Source organism: Silurus meridionalis, chromosome 16 (assembly GCF_014805685.1).
Source record: "Silurus meridionalis isolate SWU-2019-XX chromosome 16, ASM1480568v1, whole genome shotgun sequence".
NCBI lineage: Eukaryota > Metazoa > Chordata > Actinopteri > Siluriformes > Siluridae > Silurus > Silurus meridionalis.
This window is the reverse complement of record NC_060899.1, coordinates 12,920,007-12,941,950: the sequence shown is the minus strand read 5'-3', so window position 1 is coordinate 12,941,950 and position 21,944 is coordinate 12,920,007. Positions and strand designations below refer to the sequence as shown.

Sequence of the window (21,944 nt, the reverse complement as noted above, 5' to 3'; positions counted from 1 at the left end):
TGGCGGCACAAGATCGCATGGGATGCGTTGGATGTCGGAGCATGACATTTTTGAATATTTGGCTAAATGAGTACAAATATCTACAAGCTCACAAATCTAGTGGAACGTCTTCCCAGAAGAGTGGAAGCTAAATTCTGAATAGGAATTTCAAAAAGCACATATGCAGCTTATAGTCAGTGTGTCCACAAACTTTTGTCCGTATACTGTATCTTGTGGTGGCTGTATTCTGGTGAGCAGGTAAAAAGCATGTATTCTGATGTCTAATGTATAAACTTCTATTGTATTAACAAGTAAAGCCGAGCACACGTTCATGGGGTTTATGATTTTGAAAAATCCCTAATAATAAGTAAATCCTACAATTTTTTACTTGCTGAAGACACAATATTCCCTCCTGCTTCCGATCTTCAGACTTGTGAATTCACAGGTCAAATGAAGGTCAGTTTGGTGCAATTCAATATGAAATTACTTCCCATCCTGTTTTCTTTCCTTTCAGTGAATTGGCTTTTCCAGTTGGTTCGACTGCTGCTTTAGCTGAAACACCTTTAACTGTAGATGCTGTTCAGCTTCCTTTTACCAAAAATATTTTCCTTTACTCTGTAATATAGTGTTCCTGCAAATATAATGTTGGTGAAGAAACCAGAAAAGGGTTTTCCCAGGCTGCCAAGTTGAATATTGAAAACACATTCAACTATTTGTGGACTACGCAGATACATTCAAGCGTTAAATCTTTAACGCTTTATTTTATCCGTATATTTCGGTAAATAATTTTTTTTTTAAATCCGTCGTCATCATCAGAGCCTCTCTAGTGAGGAAAAAAAGTTTGTACTTTATTTTACTGTGCATGCATTTGAATTGGCTGCCGTTTCACTTATGCACCAAAACAAATCTGGTCTCAGGATCGCACCTTGGAGCACTTGCTCTTCTTACCCTTCCCTCAAGCTTTGCCATCAGCCCCGTCTCCCTGCAGCTCCACCACTAGGTCTGACTGAATGGGAAACGTGTCAGTCACCAGCACCTCCATCACCTCGTCCATGCCGAAGCTTTCCTGCACGGATTCCTTCACACCGCCAGAGTCAAGCCGCACCATGCTTTCCTCTTCGGCTGAAAGGGCATCCTCGTCTGCCGCCTCCTGTCCTGCGGGAGTAGTCTCTGCGTTCTCATCCTCTACTATGAGGTTGCGCAGTTTCCTCTGGCGTGGGTTGTAGTTCTCCACGCGGTTGTGGATCTGGACGTGTCGCCGCAAGTGAGCCTGAGGACCAGAGGACATCGTTCACAGAAATCAAGCCTTCTATGCAAGAGACAGAGGGTCTCTTGCATATAATAATGATGTAATACATCATGTGGTGGAAGACAAGCACTATATCCTTATAGTATTACCATCCCTACAGCTTTGACTGTGATGCCCAGGTTGTTGAATGTCTCTGTACCTGTCTGGTGAACTTGTAGCCACACTCTGTGCACTCGAACTTCCTCATCCCTTTGTGTCTCCGTACGTGCACACGAAGCTGCTCGATGGCTGGAAAAGACAAAACGGCGAAAATCCAAAATCCGCCAGCTCTTGACCAGGCTTAATTTTAGGACGAACCAGAATTTTCCAAAAACAGCTGCTCACCTTTGAAGGACTTGTTGCAGATGTGGCAGGTGTGCGGCTGGCCTTCTTGGTGTCTGCTGGCTATGTGGCGCTGCAGCGGCCCTTTCTCGGTAAAGCGTTGCTCGCAGAACTCACAACTGTATGGCCGCTCGCCAGTGTGTGTGCGGTTATGCTTGTCCAGGCTCGCTATGTACACACACGTGATATTCGAACTAAAGATTTTTGAATACAATAAAATGCAATAGAACATATAAATAAATTCAAAACAGTACAGTAATAGTGTCCTATTAATACCTGTATTTCTCTGTATCAAAGCTTTTGAAATATACACTATATTGCCAAAAGTATTGGGTCACCTGGTTATAAGTATGGAATGTGATTTTTGAGAATTGCATTCCACATTTAGTCCCAGTTTGCTCTTATAATTGCCTCCACTCTTCTGAGAAGATGTTCCACCAGATTTTGGAGTGTGCTTATGGATATTTGTGTTCATCAGCCACAAGGGTGTTACGAAAGGCAGGTACTGATGTGGCCTGGTGAGGAGTCTATGTCAACACCTAGTTCTAATCATATCTCAACCCGATTTACGGCATACGGACTGCCGATAGAAACGTTTAGAAATGAAATTACCCTGAGTGCGAAAGGTCTTGCCGCACAGGTGGCACTGATACGGTTTCTCCCCTGTGTGTGTGCGGAGATGCATGTTCAGATTGACCTTCTGGGTAAAGGCGTGATTGCAGATCTCGCACACGAACGGACGCTCCTTCCTGCAGAGAGGAGGTCGGGTGTGTTCATGTTGAGTTTTTGACAAAGCAGAAACATGACTATTAGCACCAATAACACAATAACCTTCATTTCTGTAATAAAAAAAAAAAAAAAAACCATTCTATAACAAGTACATTATTTATTGTCTGTACACAATAATGTCTCTTTGTATTATTAACATGACCTTAAATGCCTTGTGTCTGTGTATCCATGAAAAATCCAGCACCTTACTGACACACTTTACATTGTTTTATCCGTCTTTTTATCCGTCTATAGGTGGCCCTATATGGAGGTTCTACGGCTACTCTGTATCTCTCCGGTATAGGATTGTAAAGGAAACCTGTGAATGGCTTTGATGTGCATCTGTAGGCCGTTGCGGCTGGAAGCTCGATGGCCGCACTCCTCACACACGAACAGCTTCTCCCCGCGGTGCTTGGCGGCTTCGTGGAGACGCAGCTCGGTGCGTGACAGGAAGTTCTTGGGGCAGAGCGAGCACTAGAAATAAACAGGATCGAGAAGGAAATCATATATGGAAAAAAAATGTCTTTGAATGTATACGCTTTGAGCCCCGGCGTCTCAGGGCATCTTTTGTAATATCAAATTTTTAAATGTTTACTATGAGGAATTATCCTTTATTATTATTATTAATCAGAATACAGGATGTCTGCATGTGGTGGCATGAAATTTTCCGCTCACTTGAACTAGGAGACGCAAACCTGTTTCAGCATGACCATACTCCTGTACACAGAGAAGCACTCCATGAAGATCTGCTTTACATGGGTTGCAATGGAGGATCTTGAGTTATAGAGCTCTGACCTCAACCCTATTGAAATGAATTGGAACTCTGACTGCACCCTAGGCCTCCTCATCTTTATCAGTATGTGACTGTACTGGCATCCTTGTGGCTGAATCAGCAACAACATCGCCACACTCTAGTGGAACATTATCCCAGAAGAGTGGATGTTATTAGAACACCAAAAGGGGGAACAATGTGGAAAAGGATGTTCATAAAACGCATACGAATCTTATAGTCAGTTGTCCACAAAGTTACACAATACTGGACAAACTGTAACAGGAACTACATAATACAGTAAAACCCCCGATAATCTGCGGCTCGGAACTCGCAGCTTGGAAAATTCACAGGTTTTTATTTGGAACCTAATTTACAGCAAGTTACGGATTATCTTAAAATTTGCGGGAATTTTTTAGCGGGACCGAATGTTCAGGAACATTAGGAATAACATTTTTCATACAAGTTTTCAAAACATTATTGTATTATACATTTTAAGTGATTGCTAAAGCATTTATGTCTGTTACGTCACATATTCTGTTGAGAACGCATCACAAAGGAACCAACTTACTAACCGAGTTCTCTGACCAATCCGGAGGCGAGAAAGGCTGTTGACTCAGCCAATAGAAGCGCAGGATTTGTTCAAACACTGTACGTTTATAAAGTGGAAATGTCTAGATGAATTCACTAAGGTACCATAGAGGATATGGTGGTGCGTCCAAAATTCACGGATTTTCAGAACTTCCGGGGGAATGCTGTACTTTTGTTGAAAATTGAAAGACCAATAAAAAAAATACTCCCATAATCGTAAATTTATATATTTTATATATTCTTAATTGTTGTGTTAATACACAGTTTGCTTGCATCAATATTTGTTAAAGAAATTCCTTTGGGTTAATAATAAACGTTATAATAACATTTCCATCGTCACTCCTCCGGCTTTTGGATATAAACGTTAATCGCAATTGCGGATGTGTTTCATTTCCCAAACCTTCTCACGCAGATCTCATCCCGATACTGTATATTCCGACCTGCTGCTGTTGTCATAAATACTGTTCCTTGTGTCATTGTTAAAAGCACCTGAAAATAACCTGAAACTGAATCGAGCTTAGTGTGCCGTCACGAAACAAACGTCTTAAAGCCGGCTTCTTACTGAATATGGTTTCGGAGCTCCGTGGACTTTGATCATGTGATTTCGGAGCTCTTTCTTCTGCATGAACTGCTCCGAACATGAAGTGCACTAAAAAAAAAAAAAGCAGAGAGAGAGTTACAACATGAACAACAACAAAAAAATTATACTTCAAAGTAGCCTATAATTATTTCATTATCCGTATTATATATATATATATATATATATATATATATGTATGGATGGACAAAAAAGAATTGAACACCTGACATTTCCAGCCATACGTCGTTCTTCCTCAAACTGTTACCACAAAGTTGAAAGCTCACAACTGTATAGGATGTCTTTGGCTGCCTTCTGACTTTACTAACACCCTTTGTGACTGAATGATCACAAATCTCCACAAGCACGCTCCTTAAAGAAAAGTGGAGATTATAAAAGCAAATGGGGACGAAATGTGAAATGCTGAAAAAGCACTTCATCTAATGCTCAGGTGTCCAGAGACTTTTGTCCATATGGTGAATACTATAAGTGGACGTTCAACACCATTAAATCTATATAAATGTATAAAAAGCATGGTGTTTAGTAAATGAACTGTGATTTATGTGGTGTATACTGTAAGAATAAAACACTACAGGATGCACGTGACATGCATAGCGGCATGTCCTGAAGTGTTTGATTCCTGCTTTAATACATACGTCACTGTTTATTATCAATTATGTAAAAATCTTGTTTTTTGGCCCATTTATATTTGCTATTTAAATAGAAAATGACCTTATTCGGCATCTCGCCCGTGTGCGAGACTGTGTGCATCCGCAGTTCCTGTCTCTTCTTAAAGCTCATGGGACACCTAGAGCAGAAAAACATCTGGACCGAAAAAGGTGTTTGAGTTTGGTAAAATAGTCAATGCATACAAAAAAATTCTTCAAGCCATTTATACGCTGCCTGCTATGTTCCCATTAACAAATATTTATTTATTTATTTATTATTATTCATTTTATTTATTTCTTCCTCACCATATCAGTCCTGCTGAGGCAGTTCCTGGCCTCATGCTCTTGCAAATTCTCCTTCCTATAATAGCATTTCCCACATTTGTCACACTTAAAAGGTTTCTCCCCGGTGTGCCGCCTGTTGTGGACTTTCAAGTAGTATTTGCTGAGGAACGTCTTGTGGCACGTGGGACACTGAACGGAGTCCTTCTTCGCGTCCGTCGTCGACCCACCTCCGTCTCCGTTCTCTTTCCCGTCGACACTTCCTTTCCGTCTGCGCTTCCCTCGCGGAGCTTTATAAACGCCGCCACGGGTGGCTGGTGCGGCGTGTACTCTTCGTCCGTGTCCTCTGTAAAAATCCCTGCACCGTCCTCGTCGTCTTCGTCCCCGTTTGGAGGACCGTCCTGCACAGACGAAACCAGAATATAGAGTGGAGATGCCCAAACTAAAGCCTGCAGGGCAAAGCAGGGCCATGATGACCTTTGATTTGACCTGCCATACCATATATGAGATGAAGCGAAAAATAAAGGGAGGAAAAAAACAAAAAGACATGGACACAAACCTTAATTACTAATTTAGACTTTCAGACTTTCATTCTGAAAAACTTGGTGTAAACTAGAAGCAAACCGACTGAATCATCTACATAATGTCCTGAATTTGAAACAATACGGACCAGATTCATGTCTCGGAGAGGTCTCTGATGTCACATGACTGTATTGTGATCAATTTCAGTGCTATTTTACATGGAGCATTTTTTTTAATCCAGTATCCATTTTCAAAACTATCGATTAATCAAAACAAAAACTATTGATTAATCGGTTATCGGCAAATACGGTCCAACCTATTTCAAGCCCGGTAAAACCACTATTTATGAATTAATAATAAATGATTAATTAATAAATTCACTTGCCACATGCGTATTGCTCTGTTCTCCATCAGTGGGTGTGATGCGTTCGTCTTTGGCCTCGAGAGATGCAGTTCTTCTTCTTGTTGCACTGAGTTTTGGGGCTACAGGAACGACGTCCTCTCTGGCCAGCCTGCTTGGACCCCGGACCCTCCTGCCAGATCGAGTGGTGGTGGATGAGTTGGTGCTGAGAAAATCAGCGCGCTCCACATCTACAACTTCTGACCTCGTCGGGTTTTCTCCATCGCTGGTCACCTCTGGTTGAGTTGCTGATTGTGGCACAGCGGTCAAGTGCGGTTTGGTGTCCACGGACCCTGAGAGGAAAAGTGACTTCCCTTCGCCGTCTTCGCTCCCATCGCTTCTGACCAGCTTCTGAGCAGGAACGAGGGAATCAGGAACGGATAGATCATCTGCAGCCCGTCGAACCTTCACCTCAGTCTCGCTGTTCAGCTCGAGATCACCAGTGTAGAAGAAATGCAGCAGCAGCTCCAGGCCCTCATCGGGACACTCTTGTGGCAGGTTGATCTCTGTGCATGTCGTGGAGGAGGGTAAGTCCCGGAAAATATGGCTGAAGCAAGCGAGGATGTTGCGGTGGGCCAGGAACACTTGACCGCTTGGGGTGTTCAGCATCACATCGCAGAACTTTCCAAGCCCCCTCTGCTGGTTCAGCTCGGACAAAACCCACTTGGCGTGAGCACCATCTAGTGTGCTTCGATCCATTAGGACTACATGACAAAAAGAATGCAATGCAGTGACATTATATACATATTAATTAAGCAATAAATTGGAAATATATATAAATTCATTGAGAAAGTGAGATTGTTTAGATATGCAAACTAGACACGCCCCAATGTTACTTAGCCCCACCCCCTCATCTTCTAAACCTTTTTCTTTTTTTTTTTCATATTAATTTTTTTTTTTTTACTTTTTTTCTTTAATTTCAATACCCAAGAAATCTTTTAACTCTAGTTCTAACATAAAACTCCTCAACATCATGGGGAAAAAAAATATTATTGACACATTACTGCAAATTTGTAATGGTCACGTGGTTGTCGATCTCTTCACACGCTTTCGACTATTTAGGGTTCATCCAATACACAGTATGTTTTGTCATCGATTGCATATTTGCAATTTCTTAATAGAAAATGATTATTTGGATTTTTTTGCATTAAGAAGTTGCACTCTATATAGAATAAATTAACAGTATATAATGTATTAGATCTGAGCCATGAAATACTGTCTGCAATATAGAACTGGGTGTCAAACACTGCCATTATCATGCGTGAAAATATTTGTATTTTCTGTTATTTTTCTATCCTACATCTTCATGCATTCTCCACATTTTATCCAGTGCCTTAATGGCTGCAGTGATCCACCTGGTTGTATGAACTCGACGTTGAGAGTCGTGTGCGTATTTTTGTGACGCTCCCTAAAGTCCGCTCCATTAAACCAGCAGTGAATGATTTACCTCTCCGTGGCTGCAGTCTCTACAACCTCACGCAATGCTCTTTCATAAATAAATCCGATCTACGCTTTAAAACTGGTATGTAATAAATAAATAACATCTTTAACACGAAATGCTTTTTATTCGACTACAAAATACAAAGCCGCCATGTTGGTTAAAAAAAAAGCAGGAAATGACGTTTACTAGTTGGCCAAGCAATATGTTTCAAGGAGTTTATATTTTGTTTAGGAAATATTTTAATATCATATTACCTGCGTTACCAAGCTATAAACTCGGTTTTAGAAGTTAATACATGATTATAAATGTATTTTAATTGTTTAACCGTAGCAATACATTACACTTTCTGTATATTAAGAACATGAAATAATTCGTTTTAAACCCCGGGATATTTCGTATTGTCCATCCCCTTGTTCGTTCCATACCGCTTTTGGAGCATACGCTAGACAACGGGCTGTGTTTAGATTTTTTATAATATTTTAACAACATGGTCGTTTTTGTCTCACTTTAGTGTAGGAGCGTTTGCAAAGCATAAAAGGGGGTTAACGTTTGTCTTCGTTTGAGGGTTAATATTATTGTTAACGTTGACGTTAAAGAACTGCAGGACTGCTCACATGGAGAGATCCTAGCTGGTAATTGAACTCTAGCTATTAAATAATAATAATAATAATAAACACATGATCATGCATACATCAAGATTTATGTATTAAACAGTGAATTCCTGTTTATGGCTGCAGATTCTTGAATATTTTTATCAGCTAGCCATTTAAAGAGGTAAGTGCTACTACTAGCTATGTAGCATGCAATGCTTTTTTTTGCTAAGGAGAAATTGGGAAGGTTTGCCTGAAATTCTTGAAAATCCATAGCGATTCTTGACTACTTGGTCTTTCTAAAAGGTCAAATTAATCTAAATATCACAGAGGTTCAATATAACTCGATGCTGGTTCGTTTAGTAATGTGTTAATATACAGTAATAAGAGTGACCCTGCGCGAATCGCAAATGGCTTCTTGCTCCCTGTAAATGTGCCCTAAGTAGGGTAGGAGATAGTGGATTCAGCAGTCTATGTAGTGCACTCGGGGTTCAGGAGTGCGCTAAAATGGAATCAGACCACAGGGGGCGCTCGACGAGTTGCCGAAAATTGATGTAATAAGATACATTTTTAATGTAATAAAATCCTGATGTGGCAAAAACACTTTTATTCAAAAATCACTATGTGTCTTAAACAAAGTCTAAGATTAAAAAAATGCAAAAACAAATAGCATGTATTTCCTCATAGAAAAAAAAAATCTTTATTTGTTCGTTTGTTAAGATCATCCTGTACTAGTCTTGTGTCCATCCAATCAGATGCTCTTTTGGACGCATGTCCCGCCTACAGGGTTGGGTCTTGTTGTGCTGCAGCAGTTTGTTGACATTGACTGTGTGCTTATTGACCATCCACCTCATTTTGATTAAAAAAGACTGGAGTTTAGTCCTTTGGATGAGGGATGAACCAATGAGCTTTGGCAATCAGGTGTTGTGACTTTTCCAGAACAGTTCCCAGAACATGAAGCTGTTCATTTGGATAGTCGCTAGTGCAGACTGAATAAGATAGCTGATCGGTCCATGAGGGTTATCTACCTTTCGGATGCCTGTGACTCCTCCTGGTGACGTTCTCTGACACCGTGGCTGCCGTTAGTGGTTTCCGTCAGCGAAAGCACATATGGAGTAACTCTAAAAGCGCATGGCATTTCTGGGTGGTGCATCTAAAATGCTATTGTCTGCAGTGTAAATCATTCGAGCAATACGTGACATCATCACCCTGATATCCTTAAACATTAGTTTCAAAAGTGACTGCATGAGCATAAGGAACCAAGTTACTGCTCTCACACCATTTCTTGCGAATCTAATATCTTTTTTTTTGTATTCCAACTAGGTGGTTTTTCACACCATGAGCCAGTGCCAATGAAAGTTCACAAGCCACAACCATGAAGGTGCATAAAGTCTCCTCTCGCTCCAAACATGAGAATCGAAATGCTACGAAACGCCACTCCAAAAACAAGTGGCGCACTCACGGGAAGAAGAACCAGCACGTGGACCCTTCTGGCCAGAATCCCAGGCCTTCGACGGCAAAGTTTGAGAATGAGCTGGTTAACAGACAGAAGCCCAAGGTGAAGCGCTTACAGAAGGCTTACACCAAGGCTGCAACTGTGACGTCCAAAGACAAATGTTCATCTCAGGCTAAAGGCAAGGCTCTGTCTGCACCCTGTCCTCACGTCCACACCAACGGGGGTACTGAGCTGGAGACGGAGAGCGACTCGGAGGACTCCCAGGTCTGGAGGTCTTACGCCAAGAGCGTTCTTCAGAACGGTGCCGAGAAAGAAGGAGAAGGGAACTCGGTTTTAAATCAGTCTGAGGAAGTGGAGGTGTTGGAATACCACGCGCAGTATGAACGCTCCCAGAACCACACAGTGTTAGTACTGAAGCAAGGCCAGGTAAAATAAAGCTATATATATATATATATATATATATGTGATTGTCATGAGTTAACTCGTGATTAATTGCAACTCAATACTCCAACACGGGCATGGATAAATATGGATGCTTTATGCAAATGTATGTTTATTATTAGTAAAACCATAGTCAACATAGAGCATGAAGACTAGACATGTTTCAAAGTTTATAGATTTTTTTTTTTTGAAGAACTTGTTCAAGTCTATTAAAAGAACCTAAAAATACCAGGTTCCTATTACTTCTCTTTCTTTGCACTGCTCCAGCTGTTTAAACAGACTCTTTTACATTTTCAGATGACAGAGCAGCTCGTAAAAATACTCTGTAAACGTTTTAAAGTAATTATGGTGTTTTAAACCACGTTTCCACCCGGACGGTTTTAATTGCCGGACGTGTGCGTCATGGCGGATTTTGCTGCTCGATTTGAGACTCGGCGCATCATTAAAACAAATGTGTAGTGATTTAAAAATATTTTTTTATTATTGTTTGCTTTTTTTTTTCTCTAAATCTGAGCAAAGAATAGACGTTGTTAATAAATGTGTGCCACGTTGAAGGTTTTAGTTTCGACTCTTATATTTACGTATATATTTTTTTAAATAAAAAATGTTAAACAGAAACGTACGCTGCATTAATCACTCGTTCATAACAGTAGTGCCGTTAAAATGAATTTGCATTAACGTGTTATTAACAGGTGTGTGTGTGTATGTGTGTGTGTGTGTATGTATATATATATATATATATATATAACATTTTTGTACTCGTTGTTGTTATTGTGCTAGTCAGTCCTTTGTTGGAGGTCTGAGCATATTTACTTGCCTGCTGTCTGAAGCATTGCATCTTCCAATAGAGTAAAAAAGGTCACTGTTTTCCGTACTGCATTTTTATATTGAAACATTTCCACCCTGTTCAAAACAAAGCACAGTTTTGATGCAAACCGAACATTTTCCACCCATACCACAGTTTACTAAGCCGGAAACTCAGCCATTACACGTGTGCAAATTAGTGCGAGTAGAACGCAGGAATTAAATTCGCTCTATTTTCGAAAGTTTGAAGAGATATTTATAAATCATTATTGACATTCGGTTTATTTAATCATACCACGGCTTTACAAACCGAACTGAATGTTTCTCAGCACATATTTCCTTTATTGTTTATGAGCGAATTGGAACATGATCAGACTTTTTGAAGTTTTTTTTTCTTATTAGCCAAAAAAAAAAATCATATGGTTGTTTATGTAGTTTAAAGATTTATAGTGTGTATTTTGGGGGTGCATTTAATTGCCATCATACATTTTTTTTTTTTTTGCTGTTATGATTACATGTACACATGGACATGACTATTTTAATCATGTTAGGAGATACTTCCTACTAACAGCGTTTTTGTCATTTGTACGCCTCATGGGTTTCTGCTCTCTCTCTCTTTCTCGCTTTTGCAGTCCCTATGTTTCCGAGGAACGTGCCTGCTGATGTGCCTGAGCGGTCGTGTGGAAGTGATGGGCTTTACAATCGAGCAAGGCCAGCAGCCGTATCCGCTCTTCTCCCCATCGTCCCACTGTCCGCTCACCATCAAGGCCATGGTCGAGTGCACATCCTCAGCCAAAAGCAGGAGGGAAACTCGATTAGAGGCCAAAGCCATCGTCCGCAAGTACCTCCTGCCAGGTAAGGGCTTAGGAATGATGTCGTGCTTTTTTTCTTCCAAATTGTGTTCTTCATTTAGAAAAGATTAGATTAGATTTTTTATTTTTGTTTGGTGTAACATAGGCGGCGCCGTTGCCGAGGCTCGTACGAGACTGCTGAGCGAGGTGGATGCAGATTCATGCGTGGTGCTGCTTCAGCCGCTGGACACGCCCCTCACACGCTTCCTCTCCAGCTTCGGCAGCTCCTTCAGCCATCTCTTCGACCTCAGCTCGGTGAGGCCATACTACTTAGGCTTTTTTTTTTTTTTTTTTTAGCATTACACAATATCATGGCGATTTATATGGTGCACACACACACACACCCACACACACACACACATTAAAAATGCACCACTACGTATGACGTGTTGTTTGCATTGCACTAAATTTAAACTTCATTTCCTGGCTGCTGGTGGATTGCAGAAGAAGAGAGATCATGATCATGCAGAACACCGAAGTCGACCACAAAAAGCCTGTCGAGAGCTTTTGAAGATGACGTGCATATACAATGTGTGTGTGTGTGTGTATTGCAGAAGGAGCTGCACTCCCAGGCTGCCGTGTATAACCCAGCTCTCTCTGCCGTGGGCGTGACGGCGCTGCAGGGCCCCTGTGCACGTGGTCTGGTGGCATCAAACAGCTATAAAGAGGCGCTCAGTCGCCTGCTCAGTGCATGGGAAGGTACACACACTCCAACATCTATGCATTACGGTGTCTTAATTAAAACTACAACATGATGCAAACTTGTGTGTGTGCATACTAGCATATAGTGTACAGACAAATTTCTTTGGACACCTGATAAAATCAGTTTGTGGTTTTTGAACATTCCACATTTAGTCCCTATTTGCTGTTAATTCACCACATTCAAAGACGTCCAGCTTTGTGGTAACAGTTTAGGGATGAAGCACATATGGCTGGAAAATGTCAGGGGTCTTAATGTTGCACAGTCATAATTAGGTACAGGTGTTTCTTTTTAACTGGCCAGTGGTTTTTGAACTCCTATTCAAAAGATCATCTAGCTCAATGGTTGAAGTGGGTGATTTTCCATCGGAAGATCTCAAATCGCAGCTCCTTTAAGCTGCCCCTGCCGGGCCCAATGGTTAAGGCCCTTAACCATCACCTGCTTGAGTTGTATAACTGAGATAATTGTAAGTCGCTCTCGACAAGGGAATCTCTAATGTCTACATTGTCTACAGTGAAAAACTCTTCTCTCTTTTCCCCCCACAGGGGATTTTGATCGCTGTCCCATTATTCTCGTCTGCGGGGCCAAAAACTCTGGCAAGTCGACTTTCAACAGGCATCTCATCAACAGCCTGCTTAACCAGTAAGCATCTTCATAAAGGTTAAAGTCTTTTCAGCGTTCCATACGCCGTGTGACGCAACCATTTTTGTTTCAAAACGCAAGGTGTGTCACCGGTGTGATATTATCTTACATACTTTCATACCTGCATATCGACACTTTATCCTACATACCCACCATACGTTCTGTTTTTAGAACCAGTTATGTAAATCATCGTGAAGGGAGTTTCCCTTTTTTTCTTTCTTTTTTTTTGCATTTCCAATCGCGAGGCTATGCGAAAGTTCACACGGCGAAATCAACAAAACCAAGATTCCTCATGCATTCATCATCGATTACACACGATCAGAACAACAGCGTGGTTTATAGTGTTGTCTTATATTCAGTGTTGGAAGCTGATAAACCTAGACGAGAATAATTTGTCTAATTATATTCCATAATTATAATAGTAATCATAGTAATTATAATTATGTATGTGTGTATAATTCAAATTAGTCACGTATACCGGGGGAAAAGAAATCTGAAATACCAATCTCGATAGTTCAAATGATAGAAATAGCGTAGAGTTTGATAGATAAAAATAGAGAATTCACGTCTATTTGGCCAAAAGTGATAAAATCTTAGATGTTTATATTTCTACATTTCAAGTCTTTATTTGAAAAAATAATAATAATTCTAATCTCGCAACTAATTAGAATCGAGGATCAATGTTTTTCATTTAAAGGAAGGTTGCCAGGTGTTAAAAAAAAAATCCAAGTCATTCCTTTCATCCAGTTTTGTTTTTTTACCAGATGAAAGTAATGCATAAGTTGTGATCCAGTGTCCATAAGTTTGATGTTACATTTACAAAAAGATATATACTATAGGAAAAGCTACAACAACAGGAGCCTGTTTTTTTTTTTAATATTGTTAGATCAATATTAAATATTTAATTTAAAATATTAAAATATTATTTTAATGAATAAAAAAAACGGAACAAAAAAAAATTTAATTGGAAAAAAAATAATACAAATTTTATATAAATATATACATATATATATATATATATATATATATATATATATATATATATATATATATATAATCATGCTGTCATGGTGCTATAAAAAAACGAGGTAAATAAAATTTCAAATAAAGATAAAGACATTAACTATACGGTTTGTGGAAAGGTAAAGTGACTTTTTCCCGGATGCGGGGTTGCCATATAGAAGTGTTGATTGTTAATGTAACACACATGAAATGGACAGTGTGGGGTTTCCATCAAAGTACTGTTAGTGTTTATGTAAGCAAGTCAGATGATGGTGACTTCCCATCATGGTTGTATTGATGAGGTCAGTTGCAGGTGGGAAAATAAAATGGTGTTTATGTGAGAAAGAGATAAAAAACAAAAAAACAAAAACAAAGATGCTGGTTATACCGTGAACCTGGAGTGGCTGAAACCCACAACCCCCATCCCTGAGCATGAGAGAAGTCATGGGGGTTTTTCTCTCCATGTAGGCGGGTGCAGTTAGTCTGACAGAAGTGCTGCGGAATAACGAAAGACCACGAATGTTATTTAGACGTCATTTCATGTTCGAAAGGTTGCTCATATTCAAATGATATTTTTAGGAAATATGCTCGGACTATTAGGAACATTGCAATTCTTAAATAATAGTGTCTCATTTAATACACATCTTTGTGTGTGTGTTTGCAGCACTGCAAGCGTGGAGTATCTGGAGTGTGATCTTGGCCAGACGGAGTTCACGCCTCCCGGGTGTCTCTCTTTAATCACTGTGACCGAGCCACTGTTAGGTGTGTGTGTGTGTGTGTGTGTGTGTGTGTGTGTGTGTGTGTGTGTGTGTGTGTGTGTGTGTCTCACTATTCTTAAGACTAGGATTCGTAACATGCCTGTTATTCACAAATACTGACAGCAGGTGTCGTGTTCTCCCTCAGGCCCTCCATTCACACACCAACGAGAGCCAGAGCACATGGTGTTTTACGGCCAAGCAGAATGCCAGTCCGATCTAGACCGCTACCTGGACTCACTCAAGACCCTGTGGAGACACTACAGCGGAGAAAACCCGGTCATTATTAACACCATGGGATGGGTTAAAGGTCAGCCGTGTATGGGGTATATTTTGTAGGAAACAGTGTGTGGGTGTGAGACGTCTGTAGACATTTTTTTTCTCTCTGGCACAGGGCATGGCTTCCAGGTGCTGGTCGACCTCATTCGCTTATTCTCCGTCACCCATGTGGTGCAGCTGAGCTACGGTGACACGCCCCAGTGCCATACTCTCAACCCCGACTTCCTGCGCTCTGCCCAAGGCTGGCACACTCATCCACCGGCGCAGTCTGCCCTCGCGGAGGAACCGGCCAATCAGCTCTCGGCACGGGGTCACCTCCTCCTCAGCATCCACTCGGAGTTCGAAGGAGCCGGGACATCCGGGGAAATGTAAGCCGGGTGAAGTGCAGTAGGGCTGCAGCTATCGAGTATTCTACCGATTATTCCATGGATTATTCGAGTAATCGGATAAAAAGTGCTTTTTCTTTGTTTTTCCTCTTTTTTTTCTTTCTTTCAAGGAAATTGCCTACAAGAATATCTGTAAAATCCTAAACTCTTTTATTGACTCTTTATTGATTTAAAATGACTTTGGAAAAAAGATAAACGTGCTGCACAGCATTTTCTCCGTTTTAGTTTAAACTGATCTTAAAGTTTGGAAACGTTCTGACGTTTTCGTTGGCCAAAATCATCTCCCCTCGCCTTTTTTTCTCCTTTTTTATTCTGTAGGCTTCTGCATTATCTGTCCAGAGAGCTCTAGAATTTAGTGGGTGGTGCGTCAGTAATAACAGTCCTTGGGGAAACACGGTTCTCCGTGTGTAGTTAAATGGACTAAACGAAGCCTCGTTGTTTTTTGTATTCGAGTTACTCAAGGAATCATTTCAACCCTAACGTGCAGGCAGCTGTGAATGTTTTATTATGTAGCATCACCAAAAACCTAGTGTCATTTTTTGGAATGCATTCGAAACAATAAAGAAAAGAGAAGTACTTTGCATTGTAGCTTTTTTTTTTTTCTGCATGTTCCTCTGTGCAGGCGTCATCAGCGCAGTAACGAGCTGCGTGAGCTGGCATTGCTGGGATACTTCAGCCAGCTACAGTCTGCAGAACCCGGCCCTATCTGCCCCCTGCACTGCTTCACCCCCTACCAGGTACACACGATCCACTTTTTTTTTTTCTTTTCTTACTTCGGTTATCATTCTAATCTTTGGCACAAAATTCAGAAGTAATACGCTTTTGCATAGATCAAAGCATATTTATTGTGTAACTCAGGTTAAAAAAAAAAAAACGCCCGAAAAACAACTGCTTTGAGCAGAAGTGTGAGTTGATGGTTCAGATATGAAAGTCCACAACACTCCAATTATAAGCCAATCGAAAAGGCCCATTCTCTGCATTTTTTTTTTTTTCTTTTCTTTTTGCTGACCTCCTGGCTGTTCAACCAAAACACTGTTGTAGGGAAAACCAAATTGGAGAGAATAATCAGCCAAAAAGTATTTTTTGGGAAAGTATTTTTTTTCAGGGAAAGTATTTACTTATTGATTGGTACTCATTGATACTGTTATCGATACTACACACGATACTACTGGTACAGAAAGACATGATGTGAAAAGTTTTTGAGTTATTTTTAACCCCCCTGAACCTTGGGCCTTCAAAAAGAGAGAAAACGTATCTATTGCTTATTTAACTCATCTATTGCCTACTATACCTGAACCAGCTTAACTCCACCATAGTGAAGGATAAATCTTTCACACTAGATTTTAAAAACAGCTCTATGACACCATCATTTCTTTCTACCCACTCATCACTATGGTAAACGGGCTGCTCGTGGGTGTCTCATTCTTTACTGACAGTCAAAACTTTTTCTAGCCGAGCGTTTCCTGTGGGTTTATTCATATTTAGATTTACATTTTAAAACCGATGTGGTGTCCCCAAAGACTACTAGTATTAAAAACATTCATAATGAATGTTCCCATCACACGAGGCTAGGGCAGGAGAGTTGCGGTTGCAGCTGGAGGGGCGACGGAGACATAATAAATACGGCGCACTGCTTGGGATAGAAGCGTGTTTTGTTTGTAAATGTTTCATTATATCACTAGTGTTCACTATTACACTACTGCACATGTTGCATCTGACACTGGTGCTAATTCGCCAATTGAACCGAAGTATACGGAGATCAAACAACTAGCGCAAGTATCGCTAACGATATTGTTTGTCCAGTATTATATACCAGTCCAAAAGAATATCGGTTCTCGTTACCCGTCCCTCCATGTAACGTAAGTGATAATGGAAACTTGCTTCGCTAAAAATTAAAATAAATACAAATAAATTAATGAATTTTAAAAAATCCAATGTCGAATAAGAGGATGACTTGTAACAGCATGTTTTTTTTCCACTCTGTTTATTGTTTACTGCTTTTTAGAATACATTGATTTTCATCAAAAGATTCTGTAGTTGTCCTAGTATTATTATTGTTATTATTATTATTATTTTTATATAGGATTTAACGAAACCCAGATGTTGACGTCTGCGTGCTTGAACAAGATGGACATGGTTAAGTCTTTATTCAGCATTGCATGTTTTCTCGCTCTTCTCGTAGGTGCCCCACTCGGCTATCGCTCTCGGAGTCACTCACTGTGACGTGGCACCCAACCACATCCTGTACGCCGCTAACGCCGGTTTAGTGGCTCTCTGCTGTCTGAGTGAAAAAGTGGCAGGAAGAGGTGGACCTGTGCTACTGCCTCAAACGCCCATCTGTCAGTGCGTAGGCTTAGGTACGTACACAGCATTTCCTGAGCCAGGACGGCTACTATTACACACACGGCACGCCGATTCACGAGATTTTCATGCTATGGCTTCAACATGTACAAGAACGTGTGTTCCCTTTGCAAGAGATGATCAGAGCATAGCCATTTTCCCTCCAGTTTAGTCTCAGGATGTAGATACCGAGCAAACGTCTGAACACCATGACAACAGTGAGATTTCGGAGAATGATAAAGCCATCAGACTTGATTTATTTATATTAAGAAGGTCATGTTCACAGGGTTTTATTTTACCACAGAGTCAAGGATGTACCATATTGTTGCTTGCTTTTTTTTTTTTTTTTTTTTTTTCTCTCTCCCCCTTTGCCAAAAAATAGCTGGTAAAAGAAGAAGTGACTGTGGTTGAGTAACTGTTGCTCTCATGTTGAATCTGCATTGTTGAAGGTGTCCTCCGAGGGGTGGATATGGCCCGAGGGCTCTACTTTCTAGTCACCCCAGTGCCTCCGGCGACCCTGAGGCAGGTCAACTGCCTGCTGCTCGGGGAGATCACACTGCCGAAAATCCTGCTCACTGTCCAGGTAAGAGTCACGGAAGAATGCAAATCGATCCCTTGTTCTGAGGTTCCTTTAGGGAATTATCTCACATTTGGGAAATCCGGTCTTGTTCTGGAACAACAGGCAAAAAAACCCAATAACCAAGATTTTAATCAACAACAAATAAAAATACACTATATGGGCAAATGTTTGTGGACACCTGACCATGACCGTCACTCACAGTGTCCTTGTGGGTATTCGTTCCACCACGAGGGTGTTGGTAAAGTAACAATTGTCCCAAAGCAGCTTTTCAGAATTAAATAGACTGCAATTTTTGTATTATTATTATTAATCCCTATATGTTTATCCATAATGAGATGGTATGAGGAAGAAAATAGGTCTTAAAAGCGAACCCATTCTCATCTGTGTACCACCACCACCCCAACCCAATGTTCATTATAGGTAAATTGTTGTTAAGGTTTACCATACTCAATCGCTGTCAATTATATCGTTCGAAAACCATTATTTCTTGAAACATATCGTAGAAAACTGTTCTACAATGTCCCCCATAAAGTACACCATTGTCCAAAGGTTTGTTGACACCTGAGTGTAAGATTGCTTCTTTATGGACACACGATTTCCCATTTAGTCCCTTTTGGCTGTAATAAAAAGCTCCACTCTTCTGGGATGATGTTTGAATAGATTCCGTGGAGTTTTTTTGCTTATCCAGGCACAAGGGTGGTGGGTACTGATGGAGGTTGAAGGTTACATCTATACCAAGACGTCCTATACAATTGTGGGTCTCCAACTTTGTGGTAACATATTCGGGAAGAACCACATGGCTGGGAAAGTCAGGTGTCCAATATTTTTGTTCATATAGTGTATATTTAAACAAATAAGTATCTTGGTAGAGATGATAATATTGGGTATGGATTTAGTCTGCAGGCTTTCTCATAGTAATTTCCTTACACGTTTAGACAGAGAAAGGCAGTCTCAGGTTTTTACATATTTACCCAACACTATAGCAACAGTGTGCTTTCAAACTTGTAGGATGTAGTTATACCATGTTCCCTCCCCCTACACCCTCCCCACACCTTATGCACAAATGGTCTGTGGGACTTTTTTCTGTTTGCAATGTAAAACACAGTTGTCACGTAAAAATAACAGACAACAACCACAGCTTTTGAAGCCGTTTCTCGTGCTACGAGTTACACATTTTACCGCCCTCTATTATGTACCTCAGCACTCGCAGTGGTTAGCGTGACTCTGACAAAGAGCAAGGCTAGTTTTGATCTCTCTCTTAGACCACCACTGATGGATGAATAATCGTCAGGGATTTAAACCTGCACTGTATCGTTTTCCTGGTTTTCCTTAACGCCACTTGGCAGTGTATACACCATATGGACAAAAGTATTGGGACACCTGACTTTTCCAAGTGGTTCTTCCATGTGTCTTTGGATGCTGTAGCATTAAATTCTCCCTCCACTTCAAGTAAGAGATCAACACTATTACAACATGGTTGGAATGGAAGATCTTGAATGGTCTTTGACCTCAACCCTGTTGAACACCTTTTGTGGCTGAATGAACACAAATTTCCACAAACTCGCTTCAAACATCTAGTGAAACACCTACCTAGAAGATCGTTATTAGAATGGCAAATGGGGACAGGTGGTCCGGTGTCTACAAACTTTGATCCATATAGTGTATTTGTACATGCTTTACAGACCTCAAATGTGTCAATGACTTAATAGCAATAAGAAATATAGAACCAACAACTGTTGGTCACCAACGTAGAAACCTCGCAACCTGTTGTAAAGTTCACACATGAGGCAAAAGTCACACCAACCTCACTTGTGATCATTATTCCGAACTGATGATGTGGCAAGTTAGTTCTTATAGACAGCAATAGCAATTTGAACTTCACTGGTGCAGAACTCATCAATGAACTGCAATTAGCTATTACTGCAACCCAGAACACAGAATGCAGCAAAACGAGTTTGTAAGTGAAAATTACCATGAATGAACAACAGGAACTTCCTCTATAAACTCGCACTTAAATTAGCACACCCAGAGAAGAAAATTATTCCATGCTTTACAAGAGGACACGTTTTTCGAACAAATGTCTTTGAGGTCTCGTGCAATTCAATGGCATCCATTACGTTCGGTTACTTTTTACGATGAACTGTTAATATTATTAGTCTTTTCCACTTTCTTTGTTTAAAATCACACGACTGTCCTTTTTTTCTCTTCCAGCATGGTGTTGAGACGGAGCTTCCTTACGTCACCACAGATTACAGCTTTGAGATCACGGGCGCAGGAAAAGTCCACGTTTTCAAAGGGCTCGCGAGGTCCGGTTTCGTCAAAACTAAAACAAATAACTAAGCTCTCTTATACGGATTTCACTTTCAGCGAACGATGTTTGTATCCCTGTACTTGTTTTTTAGACCAAATAAAGAGGCTTCAGCTGCCACCGAATGTACAGAGCGACAGCCGTTTTTTGTTTTCTTGGATCAGTGTATCGTGTAAAGACATGGTGCATGATGGGAACGGACCCTGATATAATTGTCTACAATTCATTTTTTTTTTTTCCCCTTTACTTACTTCCTGTCTACTTTACTAAGCCATTTGCTTGCATTTGCATACTGTTCATATGTCAGTTTGGTAAAATTTCCCAGGCTGTACAGATTGTAAGATATTAAATTTGGTTTGATTTTTTTGTCAAGAAAACCATTGTTTCACTGAATGACTTAATAGACAATATTTGTTTTAAAAAATGTGTTATATATATATATATAATTTTTTATTTTTTTTTCCATTTTTTCTTCATTAATCATTTGCAGAAAAAGAGCAGTCGGAAGAGTTAAATGTGAAAGATTTGTTTGTAAAAAATCTTACAAAAAAATCCACTGAGGCCCATTTTTGGTTAGATTTAAAGAACTTTTGACACACTATATGGACAAAAGTATTAGGACACCTGACTTTTTTTTCAGGACATCGTTGGAGGCGGAAGCATGAGATTTTCCCCTTTTTTACCTTCACTTAAACTAGGAGACTCGAACCTGTTCCTGTATGACGATGCACAAACCCACCTCTATGAAGAGATGCTTTATATGGGATGGAGTGGATCTTGTTGTCCCCTTGCTTTAGAGCTCTGTCCTCAACCCTATTGAACACATTTGGGATGAACTGGAATGCTGATTGCATCCCCCAGGCCTCCTCGTCTCACCTACATCAGTACCTGACTTTACTAACACCCTTGTGGCTGAATATATTCCCACAAATCTCACACTCCAAAATCTAGTGGAACATCTTCCCGGAAGAGTGGAGGTTATTGTAACAGCAAATAGGGACTGAATGTGGAATGGGATGTTCAGAAAGCACATATGAGTCTTATACTCAGGGGTCCACAAACATTTGTCCAAGTAGTGTACTTAATCTTTAATACGATTTACATTACTTTCATACTTATTTTTCTAACTTAATATTTGTATATTTTACAGTAGCAGCTGTGTGCACTTGTGTGTCGGTTTTAG

The 21,944-nt window shown here is 40.3% G+C and overlaps 2 protein-coding genes across 6 annotated transcripts; one reads left to right on the top strand and one right to left on the bottom strand.

Annotated features, from left to right (window-relative positions):
* Positions 1–801: 801 nt before the first annotated feature.
* Positions 802–7,772, bottom strand: zbtb48 (zinc finger and BTB domain containing 48). Of its 2 annotated transcripts, none has more exons than XM_046869506.1 (10): positions 7,634–7,772; positions 6,172–6,890; positions 5,289–5,753; positions 5,047–5,139; positions 4,300–4,386; positions 2,697–2,851; positions 2,222–2,358; positions 1,613–1,777; positions 1,428–1,516; positions 802–1,249 (listed from the first exon to the last, which is right to left on the bottom strand). In XM_046869506.1, exons 2-10 carry the CDS (start codon positions 6,883–6,885, stop codon positions 935–937), a joined length of 2,220 nt encoding a protein of 739 aa, XP_046725462.1. In that variant the 5' UTR covers positions 6,886–6,890; positions 7,634–7,772; the 3' UTR covers positions 802–934. The 2 variants fall into 2 exon arrangements, with proteins under 2 accessions (XP_046725462.1, XP_046725461.1); XM_046869505.1 differs by lacking the exon at positions 7,634–7,772 and adding an exon at positions 7,487–7,548.
* Positions 7,579–20,890, top strand: nol9 (nucleolar protein 9). Of its 4 annotated transcripts, none has more exons than XM_046869510.1 (14): positions 7,976–8,259; positions 8,342–8,401; positions 9,541–10,099; positions 11,551–11,773; positions 11,876–12,024; positions 12,324–12,468; positions 13,015–13,111; positions 14,778–14,875; positions 15,017–15,178; positions 15,263–15,515; positions 16,156–16,270; positions 17,716–17,890; positions 18,323–18,456; positions 20,665–20,890. In XM_046869510.1, the coding sequence occupies exons 3-14, from the start codon at positions 9,593–9,595 to the stop codon at positions 20,791–20,793; spliced, it is 2,187 nt and encodes a 728-aa protein (XP_046725466.1). In that variant the 5' UTR covers positions 7,976–8,259; positions 8,342–8,401; positions 9,541–9,592; the 3' UTR covers positions 20,794–20,890. The 4 variants fall into 4 exon arrangements, with proteins under 4 accessions (XP_046725464.1, XP_046725466.1, XP_046725463.1 ...); XM_046869507.1 differs by having other exon boundaries at positions 7,977–8,259; positions 8,365–8,401; XM_046869508.1 differs by lacking the exons at positions 7,976–8,259; positions 8,342–8,401 and adding an exon at positions 7,579–7,708.
* Positions 20,891–21,944: the final 1,054 nt, after the last annotated feature.